This window comes from Electrona antarctica (assembly GCF_951216825.1).
Source record: "Electrona antarctica genome assembly, chromosome: 13".
Taxonomy (NCBI): Eukaryota; Metazoa; Chordata; class Actinopteri; order Myctophiformes; family Myctophidae; genus Electrona; species Electrona antarctica.
Window position 1 is genome coordinate 13,237,784 of NC_136794.1, and position 18,005 is coordinate 13,255,788.

Here is an 18,005-nt window from a genome sequence, read left to right on the forward strand (position 1 = left end):
GAGGACCATAAACAGGTAGACGCCTCCTTCGGCTCTGGGGTGTGTCTCGAGGGGAGGCAACAGGCAATATTCCTTGCAAAGCTTCCGCGTGCGTAATGGAAGGGGTGAAGTGGCCATTTAGCACACTATAGCAATGATTATTATAGAGCTTTGACTTTTTCCACAAAAATAACTAAAAGATATCACAGACGTCATTAAATGGTATGCTACATGAAATAGTATGTTGCTTGAGTGTACATTATGATAAAGGCCAACAGTCAGCTGGGTTAAGTTCTTTTTTATTAACAGACATGAACATGTCGACAGTAACAAAATTTGTAGTCCATAAAAAAAATAAAAGTGGGGCGGATAGACAAGACTCCTCCCACAAAATAACTTAATGATGAGCGAGAGGATCAAAGAGAAAGGGGAAGGTTGTGCTCCAATACTAAAATATATCCATTCCACCTTTCCCGGCAGTAATTTCTGAAATGCTTGGACCAGTAAATGTTCTACAGTGTAGATTTGACGGTTTAGTTTTTGTAATGTCAGTTGCCATTACTTCCAAGGAAAGGAGGAATGTCATACTTTTAATAAAAATGGGGACATGTCACTAAGCAGGATCAATGAGTTAGCCAACAAACCATCCTAAATATTCTGAAACATTTCAGAGGCCACACAAGATAAACAGCATATTTGACTGCTAGTGCACTTACAAAGCCAAATGTGAGTTTCATTGTTGACTACTACATAAACAACAACTACAGTATGAACTGTATTTCCAAGTGAGCAGGCTAATTTAGTGATCCATTCCATACCCCCCTCTCCAAAAGGGATGGTAAGCAACACGGGCAAACAGGGAGGACAAACACAAAGAAGTGAAGCACCATCAGAACATACGACAGTGAATTAAAATATAGGGGGAGCAGGGGTTATATACAAGGGGAGCTGTCAGTGTGTGCCTTTGTCACAGGTAATGATTACATACGTTTTGCAAATCCAGCTGCTCAAAACATTAAAGCAAAGTTCCCTATAAGAGTAGTGAGCGCCTGGTTATAGCCAGAAACAACTGCTTCCGGCCTGTGGCATAGACACTGGTGTGAATCTACATGGACGGAATAGGTATAAATTGGATGGTAGATATTCCATCTTACCCTTAGCAGGCTTGGGTTGAATTCTGCTTCCGATAACTTACACCCTGTGTCATGTGAGACTGACATGGGAGGCAGGACACAGGCAGAGTTCCTGGATTGAAGTAATAATCTGTAGTGTGTGTGTGTTTATACTGTACATGTAGGCATTTGGATGCTAGTACAGAGATGTCTCTTCTGTAGTGTGCGTGTGATTTTGAACATGTATGCGTGAATGTGCGTCTCCCTTATGGCAGCAGCTGTATCTTAGGCTTCACTCTCCCCAGCTGATGAAGTATTTTGAACCTCCTCCTCCAGGATCGGCACGATCAGGTTGTCCTTGGACATCAAGTTGTACTTCATGACAAAGCGTGTGAACCGGTGACACAGGAACGTTTCATTCTACAGACACACACACACACACACACATAATGCTAAAATCATTGGTCTGTCCCCAAAAAATACATTTGGTTTCTCCCTGTAGTTGAGGAGCATAGGGATATTTCGAGCTCATTCGTCTAAAAGCGCCAAATTTTGCACAGATGTAGCCCAGGGCATGCTCTAATGATTTAGCTTGTGTGCCCAAGCCGGCGACCTTTGGGGTCACCACAGCCGCCAAATCCATATGGCCACCATTAACAACCTATACAAAAAGGCAAATATTTCTACATTTCATTATGCTTTAAGTAACGTGATGTGTCAAACTAGGGGGTTTTCATGATTCTGAATCCTGAATTCTGAATTCTGAAAGTATTAGTTTTGCATGAAAAACACACGCTAAATTCAACCATAGCCACTTGCCCAAATGTGCTGACCTCATAACATTTATGATCCTTATCCACTTCACAAATCAACACTGCCCTCACTGCCTGGCTTGATATTTAGAATTGACCAACAAGGAAAAGGATAGCTGCCTCCAAGCTCTGGTATCCCTGTGGTAAATTTAAGATTTTAGAGAATTTTAAGTTGATCCTAACTTAAGAAACCTATTTAATACAGTCTTTCCTTATGCACATGGAATAAAGATGGAGCAATCCTGCTCATTTCAAGCCATTTTAAAGGAAAGCCCATTACATTTTGGTAGGCTCTTGTCCATGGTAACATACCTCATACTTATCAAATATCTGGCGGTGATGGAAGTAAGCGTGAGAGAATATCCTATAGATGCGACGGCAGACAGAGCCCAGCTTTGCCACAGACGACTCCTTGATGCTAACTCTGAAGGAAAAAGAAGAAATAGGAGACCTCATCACATCGTGTGTTAAGTTGTGTTAACGAATGGACAGTGAATGTGAAGCCAGAGTACCATAAAAAGGTCCATTTGGATCCATTTGTACACTCTGAATTTCTGAAAGTTATGGGACGGGGGTCCCAAAGTTTCTGCCTAATGAATACCAAACTGGGGAAATTAAAAGGTTTGAGAATCACTGAGCTAAGGAGAAGGTATTAGGTCCTAACTGACCTGCTGGGGAAGTATTTGTTACTGTTGAGAAGGCAGGCAGCTCCGTCCAGCGTGTGTCTGGTGTAGTCAATGGCAGGGCACTGTGGACACAGCAGCAAATGACACATCACGGTGTGTATAATTGAGAGCTAAACCTGGCTTTGTTTTGCATGAACACAAAAAAGTGTCCCAATAAAGTCCCAGTAGTTCCAATAAATGCAAGTTCAGCTCATTATTAATTGCCTTGTAGATTACAGGCGGCAAACCTCATGACCTAAAAAATAGTTCCCCATTCAGAACAGCCTCTAGATTAGACTCCAATTATCTTATATAACACGAAGGCTCACTTCAAAGCCCTACTTAACCTGTAGCTGAGAAGAACAACATGGAGATCTTACTTCTTTGGGGGTTTTGTGGGCAGCACATAGAAAGATCCACTGCTCTGTGGCAGTCATCTGGGTGCAGGTATCTGGGTGGCATTCACTCTGTGGGCAGCAAAAAGTAGAGCATGCATCAGTTCAATAGAGGACATCATAGGGATTAGTGCCAGACCGATATAACGGCCATTATTTGACTTTTTCGGTATTAGCAACTATGCAGCCCCCATCTGTCCCGATTTTTAACAACAAAAGGAGTTGTGCAGGTGAGGTAAGAAACCCTAGGGCTTAAGATGACCTCACCGTTATTATTTTTTACATGAATTTCAACACAGAAAATACAAAGTGGCCACATTATCATACCTGCAGTTTGACGGCTAATCCATTGAGCTCCAGACAGAACTGCCTACAAGGGTAACAGAGAGCACGGACATAAAGGCACAAAAGAGACAGAGGTACAAATACAGAATGGATGTTTTGTGAAGCATTTTGGTCGTATGCATGTAAATGGGTAATGCTGGTCTTTAGGTACCTGAGATGCTCATACTTCCACACTCCTTCATCCTGTCCTTCTGGAGGCTCCAGGATTTTGTCGATGTTAGAGCAGTCCGATCGGATATTCTGCTGAATGTACTGTTAGAGAGTAATTTGAATGAGAGACCATGCAGACATGTCAGCAGAATCCACCAGAGTAATCTAGTAAAAGCAACTTGATTTCAGGACTTTCATAATGATGCACTACTGCAGTCACTCAACTAAACTAAAGCAAGCGTCGTTGGGCACCACAAATGTAATACCCAAGATTCTAACCCAGGTCTCTGTGGGGGAAATACCTACCGAGTGGCTAAAAAGTTTCTGGCCTTAACAGCCCATACATCCAAACAGAAAAGTCCTATTTGATTGCATTAAACAACAAACTCACTTTGCACATACGCTCTATACCAAATATCTAAACCACTTGCCGAAGGGCTTATCCGTCCTTGGCCAGCAATATTAGGATTTTGGTCTTTGGGCAGAGGCTGTGAGTAGAGGCCTACTCTGCTCTCTTAAAAGTAAGCAATGCTATATACACAACTTACTAAAATATGTAAATGGTGTATTGTCATAATTTGAATCACCCCATTGAAGAGGGGGGTTTTCCAATGCGCTGCGGGGGTGGCAGAGACTGTTTGACAGTGTCAATAATAACACACACACACACACACACACACACACACACACCTGTTGGACAGCCAGGGTGCTGTCCATCTCCTCAAAGGATTCATCCGGCCAATTGTAGAAATCCTAGAATAGTAGAAGGATACGTTTATTTAGAATTAGAGCTTAATTCATTCAAGGCTAACATGGTGTAGTCTTGCCAGCCTGGCAACGTTAGTAAAGAAACGTTAGCAGACATCAGCGACATTTTACCTATGACACAAGCCAACGGATTTAGCTGAGAAACATTTTATGAAGGGTAATGTTGCAACTAACTACTAACTAACCTGTACTAACATCGTCAAAACTAGCATTAGCATGCTAGCAAGCTGAGGTACAACTGTTTCCTGGAAACTGAAACAAAACAATGATTTGTATGTAACATTGATTGGCCGTCATGGTGGGTTTCCGTATGAGGCACTGGCTTTATTTACAAGCACGTCGCACGCAACTCCAAATAATTACGAGGCTAAGAATTATATCAGCCGACGAGTTGTACACAGCTCAATGTATTTGTCTAAGTAACATTCCTCCAGGATATAGACGCATCCCAAGTCAGCTGGCCACTTCCACTCTTCCAGGCCCTTCCTGTGTTGTCTGTGACCCAGTTGTAAGAAAGGAGACTGGCAGTATAGAAATAAGCCTCCCATGTAGCTCAAGTACATTTTCCATGCGCGTGGTTTATTCATTACAGTCGTGTGCAATGTTTTGATGTGTGAAAACATACCTTCGACTTGGTTCCAGGCCGATTCCTCCTGAGAACTGCAGTACCCTCCGCCATGACCATCTCGACAGAATACCCGGATGCCTCTGAAGCCGCTGTTCAACGAGTTCTCTGGACCATAGAACCACCCTAGCTCCCATTGCCTGGAGGAACGCGCGTGCTGTGATTGGGTAGTTGGTTCTAAAACTGTTTTAGAAGTTTGTAATTACAAAATCAATCATTTCAAAAGTCTAATTTGTTTCGTAGCTAATGTAGTTTGCGGAGTTCACACAACACACTGTGTGTATGTGTAGGACGGAGTAAATTAAAATTTACATTCAAATTTATGTGGCATGAAATTTACTTTTGACATTTTTGTATTCATTTGGAACAGTGGATGAAGACATCTTTGGTCAAGAATCAGGATTGAAACCAGGCATGTGTTTTATTTAAGCTGAGGCACCAAGGTAACCTATTGATCTGAGAGCACCACAGATCCTGGACTCTTCAAAACAGGCCTAAATTATTGTGTTACATTGTTGTGTAACCACCGTCATCCCTTTGTGATTGCCCTTTTTTAAACCCTGCTTTTAACCTTCTATGATTGATTGTGTTTTAACCATGTGAATGAAAAGTGCAATATGATTTTTTTTTAAATTATCTGCTTTTAACTACTTACAAATAAAATAGCAAAGTATGCGAGCTTTTATCAGCCATTTAATTTTTGTGAAAATGTTTGCCTATAATGACTTGCCTGCATTATTGTGGTTAACACAACTATCAACAGCACACCATATGAATAATACAGGTACAGTATAAACAAGAAAAGACCATTTTCAATAGCTCACCTTTATTATTGTATAACAAAAAAATGATCATAATTATTTACAAAAGAATTACATGGAAAAGGAAGCAAACAGACATCAATGAAGGCAACTTGTCTTCTCTTCAGAATCAGGGATGGATGTATAACAGAAAAACATCTCAATCAACATATTTTCCTAAAATATCTGCATCACGGAAGAGGAAGTAGTCCTGGAAGACAAATCAAAAACCAATATTAGATGGACAGATATTACTGCATTGAGATTACTAGTGACATTTAAGCTAAAGTGTATAATTGAACAACAAATATAATGAGTCATAGTGCTGTATTTATTTGTGTGACTTTTACATATTGTACCTGGTCATCTAGAACCACTTTAGTTCCACCATACTCTGGCAAGAGAACCTTATCTCCAGCCTTTACACCGACTGGCTGCATGTCTCCCTTCTACAAAAAAGAAAATGAAGAGACAAAACAACCCTTCAAGACTACTGATTTCAGTGTTATTAGTTATTACCTTATTTTGTCAACCCATGGGACCCATGATGTGTCCACAATGTAAAGCAACCTAGGCCACCTTTACAGGAGAACGGTCACCAGAGATAACGGTAAAGTCCTGTTGCGTTCATATTTTTTATCAACCCTTTACACGAACACTTTATGAAAATGCTATAATGTGCATGCCAAGTCACTAGGTGGCGGTGACGGACTGCCAGATAGAGCAGTCACCCATGTACAAGAAGAACCTTGAGTTGAAAGAGTCTTTCAACTCTTTCCTATACTGCCCCGGGTAGCTCCCCCCTTCCATCTGTCCCTGTCCCCACACAGACCACCTGCTAACCACACTGAGTTACAGGCTGACAGGCAGGCAGGCCTATGATTATATTTTATACATACATTAAATAAACACTGCTGCCACCTATCACAAGGCTTTTTGTTTACATCATGGTTTTTTCACCGTTTTGCCTGTTTACATGGAGACTGAGGGAAACTGTTTTCAAAGATTTACACTGTGGACCCCAGCAAAAAATAACAATACTATTATTTTGCTGTTTTATATGAACACCGTTCTCATGTAAAAGGGGCCCTAGTATCATTCATACATTGGCAAAGAGCGCCATCTATCATAAACCACCGAAAAGACCATAATGGTGTTGGATTTGATGCAACGTAATATTACGTCCTTGGCAGGCAATGTTAAGTCATTAAAAATAATCTTCTAGGTGTCAATTTTCTGATAAAAGAGTGAACAATTTCAGTAGGTCTTCATGGAACTAAAAAATGCATACCGGTATCTGACTTCTAAAGCCCTAACCACACCAAAGGGTCACCATGAAACTCCTTGGGTACAAACGGTTGCAAGGAGTTAACGCTAAAACCGTCTTGACCCTTTGGTGTGGTTTGGGCCATTGAATTTCATGAGTTGAATCACTAGTCAACGTGGGTCAACGTGCAACAAGGGACAATGCTAAAACCGTCTTGACCCTTTGGTGTGGTTAGGGCTTTATGCAGCAACCCTGTCATACTGACAAGCTTGGTCATTACCTGGTTGACAGCACCAGGTCCAACTGCCATCACTGTAGCTTGCAGCACTTTTCCCTGCGACTTCTCTGGAAGCATGATGCCACCTTTAGTCACCGTCTCTGCTGCCACCCTTTCCACCAGCACGCGGTCAAACATGGGGAGAAATCTTCTGAAGGCCTATATGCAAGAAGAGTTATACCAACAAATCATATAATTTGCTGTATAACATGACCCCTAGGGGGCAGTCTTGAATCAATTGTGCAGCACTGAAAGCCCTCATGTAACCTAAAAAAAATGTCAGTCCTAACAAAAGCAGAGTGTGCAGTCACCTCACCCAGTTAATAAAGACTCCCTAAGCATTCAGTAATATTCAGCATTCAATAATGTTAAGTTCAATATCAAAATAAGAAAATGTATATGACTTAATACAATATAGTCTGCTACTAATCTTTGTAATGAAAAGTAAGCTCAACTATCCTAAGAAAAATCTGGCACAATATCCCAAGACAGACCACCCCAAAATCAGGTTAATAAGTAGTTAGATTCAGAGTGTTTCTTGGTTTTAAAGGAAATGATTAATGAGGATCTGCTGCTGCTCTGTTAAGTGGGGGAGGAGGACTCTTGGACTACATACTATTACTTCATTAGGCTGTCCCTATTTTGGGCAGATAAGGAAAAAAGTAAACATTTTCAAAATATTTCATTTGTACATTATTTTCAACTATTTGTCATACAGCTAAGTATATAGGCATAGAGCTTAAGTGGTGCCAGCCTGTTACAATAATGAATTACAGCTACCCAGTACCTACCACCTAACAAAGAGGATTTGTAACATTTTTAGAACATCAACTGACGGCAGCAGATGTACACTTGACCTTGGACAAAGGTTGCTTTGTCAGGGCAAGAGGGGGGTAGAGAAATAAGGGGGAGATCAGTTCCAGAATCGGGGGATGGGTAATTGGGTATGGGGGCTGTTGCTCTGTGTCAATATTTACCTTCCTTTTGTGAGCTACAAAGATTACTGAAATACTGATAAATGCTATCAAATTACACCAGGAGCATCTCAGAAGGTTCTGGATTTAGTCACAATGTAGGATATTCCCCTTTACCATGCAGAATATGGTCACATTTTCCACTGGCAAATCGTAATATTGTCTGATATGCTTAGTTAAGTTCAGTGTGGTGACACATGTGGATGATGTGGTGATAACCTTGTAAAGCTGCAAGGCTTTCAACATCAGGAGATAACACTCAAGGCCTGTTTTTCAGGAGATTCAGAAAACATTCTGACTCCGAGGTGATTCATATTTCTGTCCGTGTTTTCTAAAATTTTACTAGAACTCAACAAAAAATAAAACATAATAGCTTTGAAGCAATATAAAAACGGTCCATCTGAAAAGCAGACAGGTTTTTAGTCCCAATATGTTCCCTCAGTCCCTACACTCATTCTGTAGCTCAGACAATTTAGGCCCTTACTTTATTAACATGTTGGGGCTAACAGGTTTTATAATTCATTGACCTGAACTGACGCAATCAGATGACGTTTTGCGTCAACCGGAAGCGATTTAAGTATGCAAGGAAGGACATGAACTGTATACGAACTGAATTCTGAAAATATTGCATTTGCAGCATTAACTAACTGATCTTTGACGTTGTCAAACACGCGTTGCATAGCAGAATGCTCGGAGTCACATCTCAGTATCATTCTTAATTCACATGTGTGACGACATAGCACTGTTGAACAGTGTTCGCCTACCAGTAAAGTTAACAAACTCACCAAAATGTATGTTAAGTAAGTGTCATGTCAGATAACAGCCTGCTATTCAACTAGAAAACAATTATAGGCCTACAAGTAAATCGAAATATGGCTGCACACCAGCAATTTTACGGAGACGTACCCTTTAGCTGATATACCTACACTAAACTAAAGCAGCTACGCAATAGGCGTTTAAAACGTGAACAAAATATTTTAACGTTTACAAATAATTTTATCATCATTATTCTCTAACTGCTTGACCTTGTATGCTATGTGTACGGCTAACAATGCGTTTGTGTTGCTATGAATCGATTCAGACCACCAGGTGGTCATAATGAATGTTGAGACATTACGGGTACGACGGTCAACATTTTAAAGAACTGCCTGTTATGAATAAACCAAATGACACTGGTGTTCCATATCTTACCATTCTGAATATTGTCTTTCGGTCTCTGAATGAACGCTCGTGGATTTGACTGCACTGAAGGACGGATGGAGAATCGCTCCACGTGAGGAATATTCAGGAAGGGTAGACGGCGCGCGCATGCGTACTAAATGCCACCAAGTTTCTAGCTATGGGTACTTTTTTTCCTGTTGAATTTGTACAAGGCTCATCTGTCAAGAGCCCGTTTAAATTATTCCTGGCAAGAGACACATTCTAAACGTACAAGAACAATATGTCGATGATGTTACCTAAAAAACTACCGTATGTTAAAATTTGGATAACACGAATGGTGTTGTATAAGAGACAATGCTTATATAAATTATATTAGGCAATAAAGTACCCTATGCAACTTGATAGTTGACTTTGAATGTTTTAATGTTCCTAATGACTTTCCAATCCAAGCAGTGTCTGTAACTGTAACAGCACAGTATCTCCATGCATGCATCACATAACAACCATAATATGAACTGAGTTAGCTCATTTGTTTTCATGTGATTGCAATTGCGCAGCAATGTTGCACAATGTCAACTTTGACCTCTCTTTTTTTCTCCAAGAAAATTCTGGAATCATGTGCCCGGGAACGAGCATTTGTGTGTATACCTTTGACAAGTAGTTTAGTTTGATACATTGACCTTTTACTACTATCAATATAAGCAGTTTATATTATTGGCTATGTCTCATGTGTCTGACATTACAAGCTATTTTACTATATGGATACATTTCGCATGTTTATGACAATACACATGATCCGGGGTACGCCGGTCAATTACCCGGATGTGATAGAGAGGCCATGTGCATTCATTCAGTTCTTCTGCACAGTGCCGTCTGCTTCTGACTGTCCGCTCACACGCTAGACGTATATCATTCAGACCTGCTCCCGTCTACCTCTTCAACCCACAAGTAAGTATTGTCATTTCAACGAATCATTTCTAAACCACATACAGACTCCTGGTTTTAAGACACTTGTAACTATATAACACGGATTCATGGGCAAAGCTATAGCTTTCTAGACATGATAGCTTAGCTACGATATAGCTACATCATGATGGCTAAATCTGTCGTAACTGGCAAGGACACAGCACCGCACCGGGAATGGTTGGAACAAGACAACTTTGCTTGGTCTAGTATTTCTCGTCCCACCTCGTTAATGTCAACCTTTAAATTGTATTTAAATAATTGTTCGCAGATGGTACATGGAAAATGCCAAATGGTATGTCGTGACTCGTGCCTTATGGGTGTATCTTGCTTAATGAAATCTCTCTGTTCAAGATGGTCTTAGACCAGGGGTGTCTAAATCGTTTCGGGGTGCAGTGAGGGCCACATTACACGAAAGGTGACTTGATAATGGCCACAACCAGTTGAGTTTTCACCCTGTTGTCTCAGTCACTGCCATATCAGTACATTTTGTAAAAGACACTGCGGTTTGTCCACGAAGCCCATGGTTGATGGTTCATCACACGCACAGTAACGGTGCTAGCAGAACTGACTGGTGCATTTTATGATCTGTTTGCAGTGTGGACTTTTCATGTAATATGATGCAAGGGATGTTGCTACTTGCTACTCACAACTCGGTTCATTCAATCAGAGGATGCCGGGTTGGTTCTGCACATGCGTTTCTTACTTGACCTTGTGACGCACGGCACGAAGAGCACACGTGGGGGTAACCAGGAACCGTTTTGAGGATAGATGGTCATGGATATAATAACGGCACTGAAGGTCAAAACCGGCATCTATCATTTTTGGTTATATTATAAGTCATGAATCATTATTTCCCAGATGCTTTCAAATGAAAGATTAGGAGGCTAATATGGTTTGTCATTTTGTACCTTGGCATAAAGTTAATAAAATCACACCCGTGTGAAGTGAGGGGTGATTTTATCGTCGTACATTATCATACATCATCTCATTCTGGCCAATCAGAATTTGCGTCCTCACCTTCGTCATCAATGTTTGTGTTACGCAATGTTTGTTTACACAAACACCAAAAGCTGGACATAGGAGGGTCTATTGCCCCTCAATAACTTTCAGGATAGAACCTCTGGGCTTGTACTGGGGAGATTGCAGTTTTGTTTCACCATTCATTAGAGGCAAGTTCATTCATTTACTGGTTCTTGTAATCCTGCAGTAGATGTGTTTGCAGATGCCCTCTGTGACCACTAGGGGCAATGTTAAGCATTGTCATGCGAGTCCTTATGTGACACTTGAGGGAGGCTGGGAGGGGGAGTCGATCTGCACTTTGGAAGAACACATTGGCAAAATAGAAATTCCATTCAGCAACATGTTATAATAGCAACTGTTACAAAGGCTTTCACGTTATCTAGTAACAGTTGATTTGACAAGTCATCTGTTGCGAAGCCTTTCCATTCTACTATTACTTGGATCTCCATATATGGAGCTGACCAACATCGACATTACAGACTCTTCACCAAATCTCTGTATAAGGAGGAGCGGACCAACACTGACATCAGCTGGATCTCCATAATAGAACTACACATCTATGTCTCGCATCACATACTCCATATAAGGTCATTACCTCCTGGATCCCATATGGAGCTGAACCCTACTGACATCATCTGAATCTCCATACACAGAGAAGACGACACCTCACTCTGGCATCACCAGGATGACTAGACCAATTCAGCGGAATAGTATAAAATGAGCAGACCGTGTACTGTAGAATATACGATTCTGATTCTCTTCCTGCTGCTCTTTTTCTATCCACAGGAATGTTTCGTTTACCTACAGTCATGAGGCAGGTGAGGCCGGTGTGCAGAGCTCTGGCCCCCCACCTCACACGAGGCTATGCCAAGGATGTCAAGTTTGGAGCTGATGCCCGTGCCCTAATGCTGCAGGGTGTGGATCTGCTTGCGGATGCCGTTGCTGTCACCATGGGCCCCAAGGTAAAGGTTGCATTATTTCATGAGCTAATATATGAGTGACACAAATGTTATTGCCATTTTCTTGTTTCCGCTAAGACTTTTAATAAGTCACTTTCATCACATTAACCACATAAGCAGCACTATATACTTTGTATGTCACAGCGAAAATAGATGATTTACAAGCTCTCAAATTGCAAAATATCATGAGCTTGTAGATTGCCAGTTTTTTCTGACTGTCTATTTTTGCCAAATGTGTCATGCCCAGAATGAAGACACTAGGGCCCCATTTACATGCAGAAATTCATTCGGAATGAATGGATTCATTCCAGTTATCAAGGATAACGCCTCAATTGGAATAGAATATCCCATTCCGAATGAATGTTTTTTTTCCGGTCTGGAGGGGTGGTATATACCGTTTGAATCGGTATAGATCACCATATAAACACTTTATTCCGAATGCTACTGGGAGTTTGGAATGCATGTATTATTTTACACAGGTCTGCCTTTAGTATAGACTATAGTGCTTTTTTGGCCCATGTCCAAGCAGGGACTGCGCTATATTTTCTTTTTATCAGATAATAGCTGTTAGTGTTTGTCGGTTATTCATTTCTTAAGGGATAACGGTTATGGGTTGGCCATCTCTATAGTCCAAAGTTATATTCCAAATAAATGCTTTGGTCATGTAAACAATTGGGGAATAGGAATACTTGTATTCAGGTTCCATGTAAACAGTTGGGTATGAATCTCTGTTCGGAATTAATTCATTCTGAATACATTTTGTGCATGTAACTGAGGCCTAGGTTTCATGGAGTTAATAAATGTTCCCCTTTGCACTTCTCTTCCAGGGTCGCACAGTCATAATTGAACAGAGCTGGGGTAGCCCAAAGGTGACCAAGGATGGTGTGACTGTGGCCAAGGCTATCGACTTGAAGGACAAATATAAGAACATTGGTGCCAAGCTGGTGCAGGATGTGGCCAACAACACCAATGAGGAAGCTGGTGATGGCACCACCACTGCCACAGTGCTGGCACGTGCCATCGCCAAGGAGGGCTTTGACACCATCAGCAAAGGAGCCAACCCGATTGAGATCCGTCGTGGTGTCATGATGGCTGTGGAAGTTGTGATTGCTGAGCTGAAGAGGCTGTCCAAGCCTGTCACAACCCCAGAGGAGATTGCACAAGTAAATATCTCTCTAGTCACCGTTTGCTGACAGTACAAATGGAAATTGATTGCTCCATCATATAAGCATGAGACATCATTAATTTGGTGACTTCTGTTTTTCAGGTTGCCACAATCTCAGCCAATGGTGATGTAGAGATTGGCAACATCATCAGTAATGCCATGAAAAAAGTGGGCCGCAAGGGAGTCATCACTGTCAAGGTACCAGCTTCTGTTTTTTTATGTATTTATTCATTTTATTGTGACCGCAGGTCGCATTTACTATGACATCGTACATTTTTGTCCGTCAGTCAGTCACTCAAAATCCCCACACCCGGCAACAACAACATATGGAATGTCAGAACAGGTCGACCTGTTCTGACAATCCATATGTTGATCTGACCTCATCAAACCCTGTACACTCAAGACATGCTCCTTATATGGCCAGTACAGAATTTGACCTCGCCCTCGCGTCTTACTGGTATAAAAAGATAAAACTAGTAAGTAATGTAAACTGAGGTAGTCTGTTTCTGTTTCAGGATGGCAAAACTCTTTATGATGAGCTGGAGATCATCGAAGGTCTTAAGTTTGACCGTGGCTATATCTCCCCCTACTTCATCAACACAGCCAAAGGTAAGACCATTCACATCACCAATCAGCATCGTTTCCTTTTTTTTAACGGTAACAAACCACTTACTTTTCTTTTGTGCTAAATATAGGGTTTGATCATATTTAACCTGCTTTATGTCTTCAGGTCAGAAGTGTGAGTTCCAGGATGCATACCTGCTGCTGAGTGAGAAGAAGATCTCCACTGTTCAGAGCATTGTACCTGCCTTGGAGATTGCCAACCAGCACCGCAAACCCTTGATCATAATAGCTGAGGATGTGGATGGAGAGGCCCTCAGCACACTGGTTCTCAACAGGTATGTTTCTGTCTACTCTTTTAATGCACTGTTAGGTAAAGTACACATGAATTGCACAATAATCATATATACTTTGTAAGTAATACACTGGGTGGAAAGCTCAAAACGTTGCACAGCTGCTGAAATCACTGGTCTCATTGATCAATACAATATCTGATTGTGTCAGAGGTGATTGTTGAAACACTCTCTCTCTATGCAGACTGAAGGTTGGGCTCCAGGTGGTGGCAGTCAAGGCCCCAGGCTTTGGAGACAACAGGAAGAACCAGCTCAAAGACATGGCAATCGCCACTGGAGGAACAGTAAGTACACTCCTAAAGCTAAGTTTGTCAAATGTATTTCCAAGCGAACCAAAAATCACTTCATAAAAAGGAGTGTAAATCCTTTAGTTTGGATTCGTATATGAGGACACGGGTACAAAAAATGTTTCCTTACCTCCTGCCAGGTGTTTGGGGATGAGACGGGCGTGGGCGTGGCCTTAGAGGACATCCAGGCTCATGACTTTGGCACGGTAGGCGAGGTGCAGGTGACCAAGGATGACACAATGCTGCTGAAGGGAGGAGGCAACGCCGCAGACATCGAGAAGCGGGCAAATGAGATTATCGAGCAGCTGGAAAGCACCACCAGTGACTACGAGAAGGAGAAGCTGAATGAGAGACTGGCCAAGCTGTCTGACGGTGTGGCTGTGCTCAAGGTGAGCAGAGATGATTGGGTTGTGTGTCTTAAAGCATTATACCAATGGACTCACAGTATACTTTACTTTATTGCCAACTATTTTCTAAAGCATACCATGGTTTGTCTGATTTTTTTTTTTTTGAGTAAGCCATTGATTTGAAATTTAACTGTTTTAGATGGGTAATCCAACACACTAAATATAATTTTATTGGTCAGTCATGTAATTGTATTTTATGTCTGATTTAATTTGAAAAGTATAGCCAAAAATAGTCCGGTCCCTGGAGAAAAGATTGATTGACAAGGTATTACTTAACATTATGTTTTCATAAGGAATTGCTGTCACTCAAGCCATGTAGTGTTTGACAACTAAGTGCAAACAGGTGAAAATCCTTAAACGATCCTTGATATCGGCTCTGTCCAAAAGTGAGTGACACTCTGGTCTTCCTTTCCAGATTGGAGGTACAAGTGATGTAGAGGTGAATGAGAAGAAGGACCGTGTGACAGATGCTCTGAATGCCACACGGGCAGCCGTTGAGGAGGGCATTGTGCCCGGCGGTGGCTGTGCGCTTCTCCGCTGCATCCCCGCCCTTGACAGCATTATACCTGCCAATAATGACATTAAGATTGGTAAGCAGAGCTCAAACGTAGGCATACAGGGTACACTCGTACGATTTTCTCAAATGAACATCATCTGATATCTTTCATCCTTCCTTTGCTATCAGGTGTGGACATCATCAGGCGGTCGCTGCGTATCCCAGCCATGACAATCGCTAAGAACGCAGGTGTGGAGGGTTCGCTAGTGGTGGAGAAGATCCTGCAGGCAGATCCTGAGATTGGCTATGATGCTATGCTGGGAGAGTATGTCAACATGGTGGAGAAGGGCATCATTGATCCCACAAAGGTACAGTTTAATGTATAAGCAACAAATTACAGTTATTTTGGACATGTAGTTATTGGCTCTTACCTTTTTATGCTTTGGCGCATGATCCAGTGTGCAAAAAGTCTACTGAAACAAATTGTGGATTGACAACTAACGGGTACAAATGTTCTTTTGGTTGAGTATATAACTCTGCTGCCCCTCTCTGGCTGGTCTCAGAAATGCAGTAAAACTAACTGCACAGTCACTCTCTGCCTCCTCCTACAGGTGGTGAGGACGGCACTAATGGACGCTGCAGGAGTCGCCTCCCTGTTGTCCACAGCCGAGTGTGTTGTCACAGAGCTCCCCAAGGATGAGAAGGAGGCCGGAGCCGGAGGCATGGGGGGTATGGGTGGAATGGGCGGCATGGGTGGCATGGGTTTCTAAGCTGAGCCCCCTGAAACATTGTATAAACTAATTGGGCAGAATGGTGGCAGGGGTGGCCGAAGGACAAGTTCAGCCAAAGCCAGTGCCCCATTTCCACAAAAACTGCTCAAACTGACTGGTCGTGAGTTTGTCGGAGCTGCAAATGGATGATGTACCCCACCACCACCTCATGATTCTGCCTCCTCCCTTCACCCTCCCTGGTTTCTGGAAGAGCCAGCCTCGCCTGACCCACCGCTTCTCCGTCCCTCTCCCAGGCTCCCAGCCCATCCACACCAACACCGTAGACACGTTTACATCAACATATGACCCCAACGCCCTTGTCCATTGTATCAACATGATCATCATTCATTCTCACAATAGTTCCTTGATATGATGCTCAACAGTAAGAATAACATAAAGGTGCTGGAGATATTTCATGAAGTAGTTATTTATGTCCTGTATACGAGAGTAAGGGTCCTTGCAGGCTACTGCTTTTGTTTTTCCTGCCTTTTTTCAGGGGGAAAACCCTGCAGCAGTCTGCAAGGACCTTAAGGCTTTACAGAAACTAACATATTATTAACCTAATGGAGAGCATGGGTTGGTAGATAATGGAATCCTAGCCAAGAATGTGTCACTGTCCTTTATTTTTGTAATGTTTTTGTTAATTCTCAGTCTTGTTCTTTTCTTTTATATTCGTTTTGCCCAGGCATTTTGAATGGGATAAAACTATATCTGTTTATTAAACATTTTTTTTCATGTGAACATTTTCTGTGGCTTTCTCTCTGAAGTGGCAATGATGCCGCTTCTGTTCTCTGTAGAAATCTGTAATGGGGAAGGTTTTCAGGGTTTACAAGAGTATTCACCGCCAGAGGCCTGTTGAATAGTGGGGACATAACAACGTTCTAGAGATGCCTGCCTTAGTTGGCATTAGAACAACTTTCTATGCCTGTTTTGTAGTTTTTTTCCATCTTGCTATTGAGTATTTGGTTGACTGTTTGAAGGAGTACTGTTCTTTCATATTAGCCTTGTTGAGAAGGAGGAGTTGGACTGGGCAGGGTGGTGGGACCATTCAAGACATCAAAACATCAACCCCATTTGTGTGATACTGCACATTTACCCTCCTACTGTACATGTTCTGCTATCAATGGCCATGCTTGCCAGAGAAATGTTTTATTTTCCAGTATATTTTTCCTTTCTCTTTTTTGTATAATGTAGACATTGATTGTTACTGTGATTTTATTTTATTTTTTTTTAATTTAATAAACTCAAATGTTCTGACACGTTTTGGATTTGAGTATATTTTAGACAAATACTTGACTTGATAATAGACTTTCAATCTCAATGATCCTGTAGTGTAGCCCAAAGGCTGGAGCATTTGTAGAGGCATAGAGCCTCATGTTCCACTGGTGCTCACATGGACAATGCATGTGGAGTGTTATGAACTTATGATTAACCACTTTCAACCTGGCCTCAATATTTTGTGTCAAGAGTTTACTTTAAAAAAAAAAATAGATCTACAATATGTAGTTAGTTTGAGTCGTTAAGGGAACTGATGCTAATTTTCTCATTAAAGACCATGCATGACTCAACTCAAACCAGCTCAGTGGCCTTGTGGTTAGAGTGTCCGCCCTGAGACTGGGAGGTCGGGGTTCGATCCCCGACCGGGTCATACCAAAGACTCTAAAAATGGGACCCAGTGCCTCCCTGCTTGA

At 41.8% G+C, this 18,005-nt stretch overlaps 2 protein-coding genes across 5 annotated transcripts; one reads left to right on the forward strand and one right to left on the reverse strand.

The window, feature by feature from the left end:
* Window positions 1-262: 262 nt before the first annotated feature.
* Window positions 263-9,512, reverse strand: LOC306935859 (MOB-like protein phocein). 4 transcript variants are annotated; one of them, XM_079519145.1, is made up of 9 exons: window positions 9,361-9,512; window positions 7,199-7,354; window positions 4,149-4,211; window positions 3,460-3,560; window positions 3,291-3,333; window positions 2,949-3,035; window positions 2,572-2,651; window positions 2,216-2,327; window positions 263-1,511 (listed from the first exon to the last, which is right to left on the reverse strand). In XM_079519145.1, the coding sequence occupies exons 1-9, from the start codon at window positions 9,361-9,363 to the stop codon at window positions 1,377-1,379; spliced, it is 780 nt and encodes a 259-aa protein (XP_079375271.1). In that variant the 5' UTR covers window positions 9,364-9,512; the 3' UTR covers window positions 263-1,376. The 4 variants fall into 4 exon arrangements, with proteins under 4 accessions (XP_079375271.1, XP_079375268.1, XP_079375269.1 ...); XM_079519142.1 differs by lacking the exons at window positions 7,199-7,354; window positions 9,361-9,512 and adding an exon at window positions 4,852-4,961; XM_079519143.1 differs by lacking the exons at window positions 7,199-7,354; window positions 9,361-9,512 and adding an exon at window positions 4,412-4,642.
* A 613-nt stretch (window positions 9,513-10,125) lies between these two features.
* hspd1 (heat shock 60 protein 1) lies at window positions 10,126-17,573 on the forward strand. The gene is made up of 11 exons (XM_079517595.1): window positions 10,126-10,278; window positions 12,103-12,278; window positions 13,103-13,438; window positions 13,543-13,638; window positions 13,956-14,049; window positions 14,171-14,339; window positions 14,539-14,638; window positions 14,782-15,030; window positions 15,464-15,638; window positions 15,734-15,912; window positions 16,156-17,573. Exons 2-11 carry the CDS (start codon window positions 12,105-12,107, stop codon window positions 16,312-16,314), a joined length of 1,731 nt encoding a protein of 576 aa, XP_079373721.1. The 5' UTR covers window positions 10,126-10,278; window positions 12,103-12,104; the 3' UTR covers window positions 16,315-17,573.
* The last annotated feature ends 432 nt before the right edge of the window (window positions 17,574-18,005 follow it).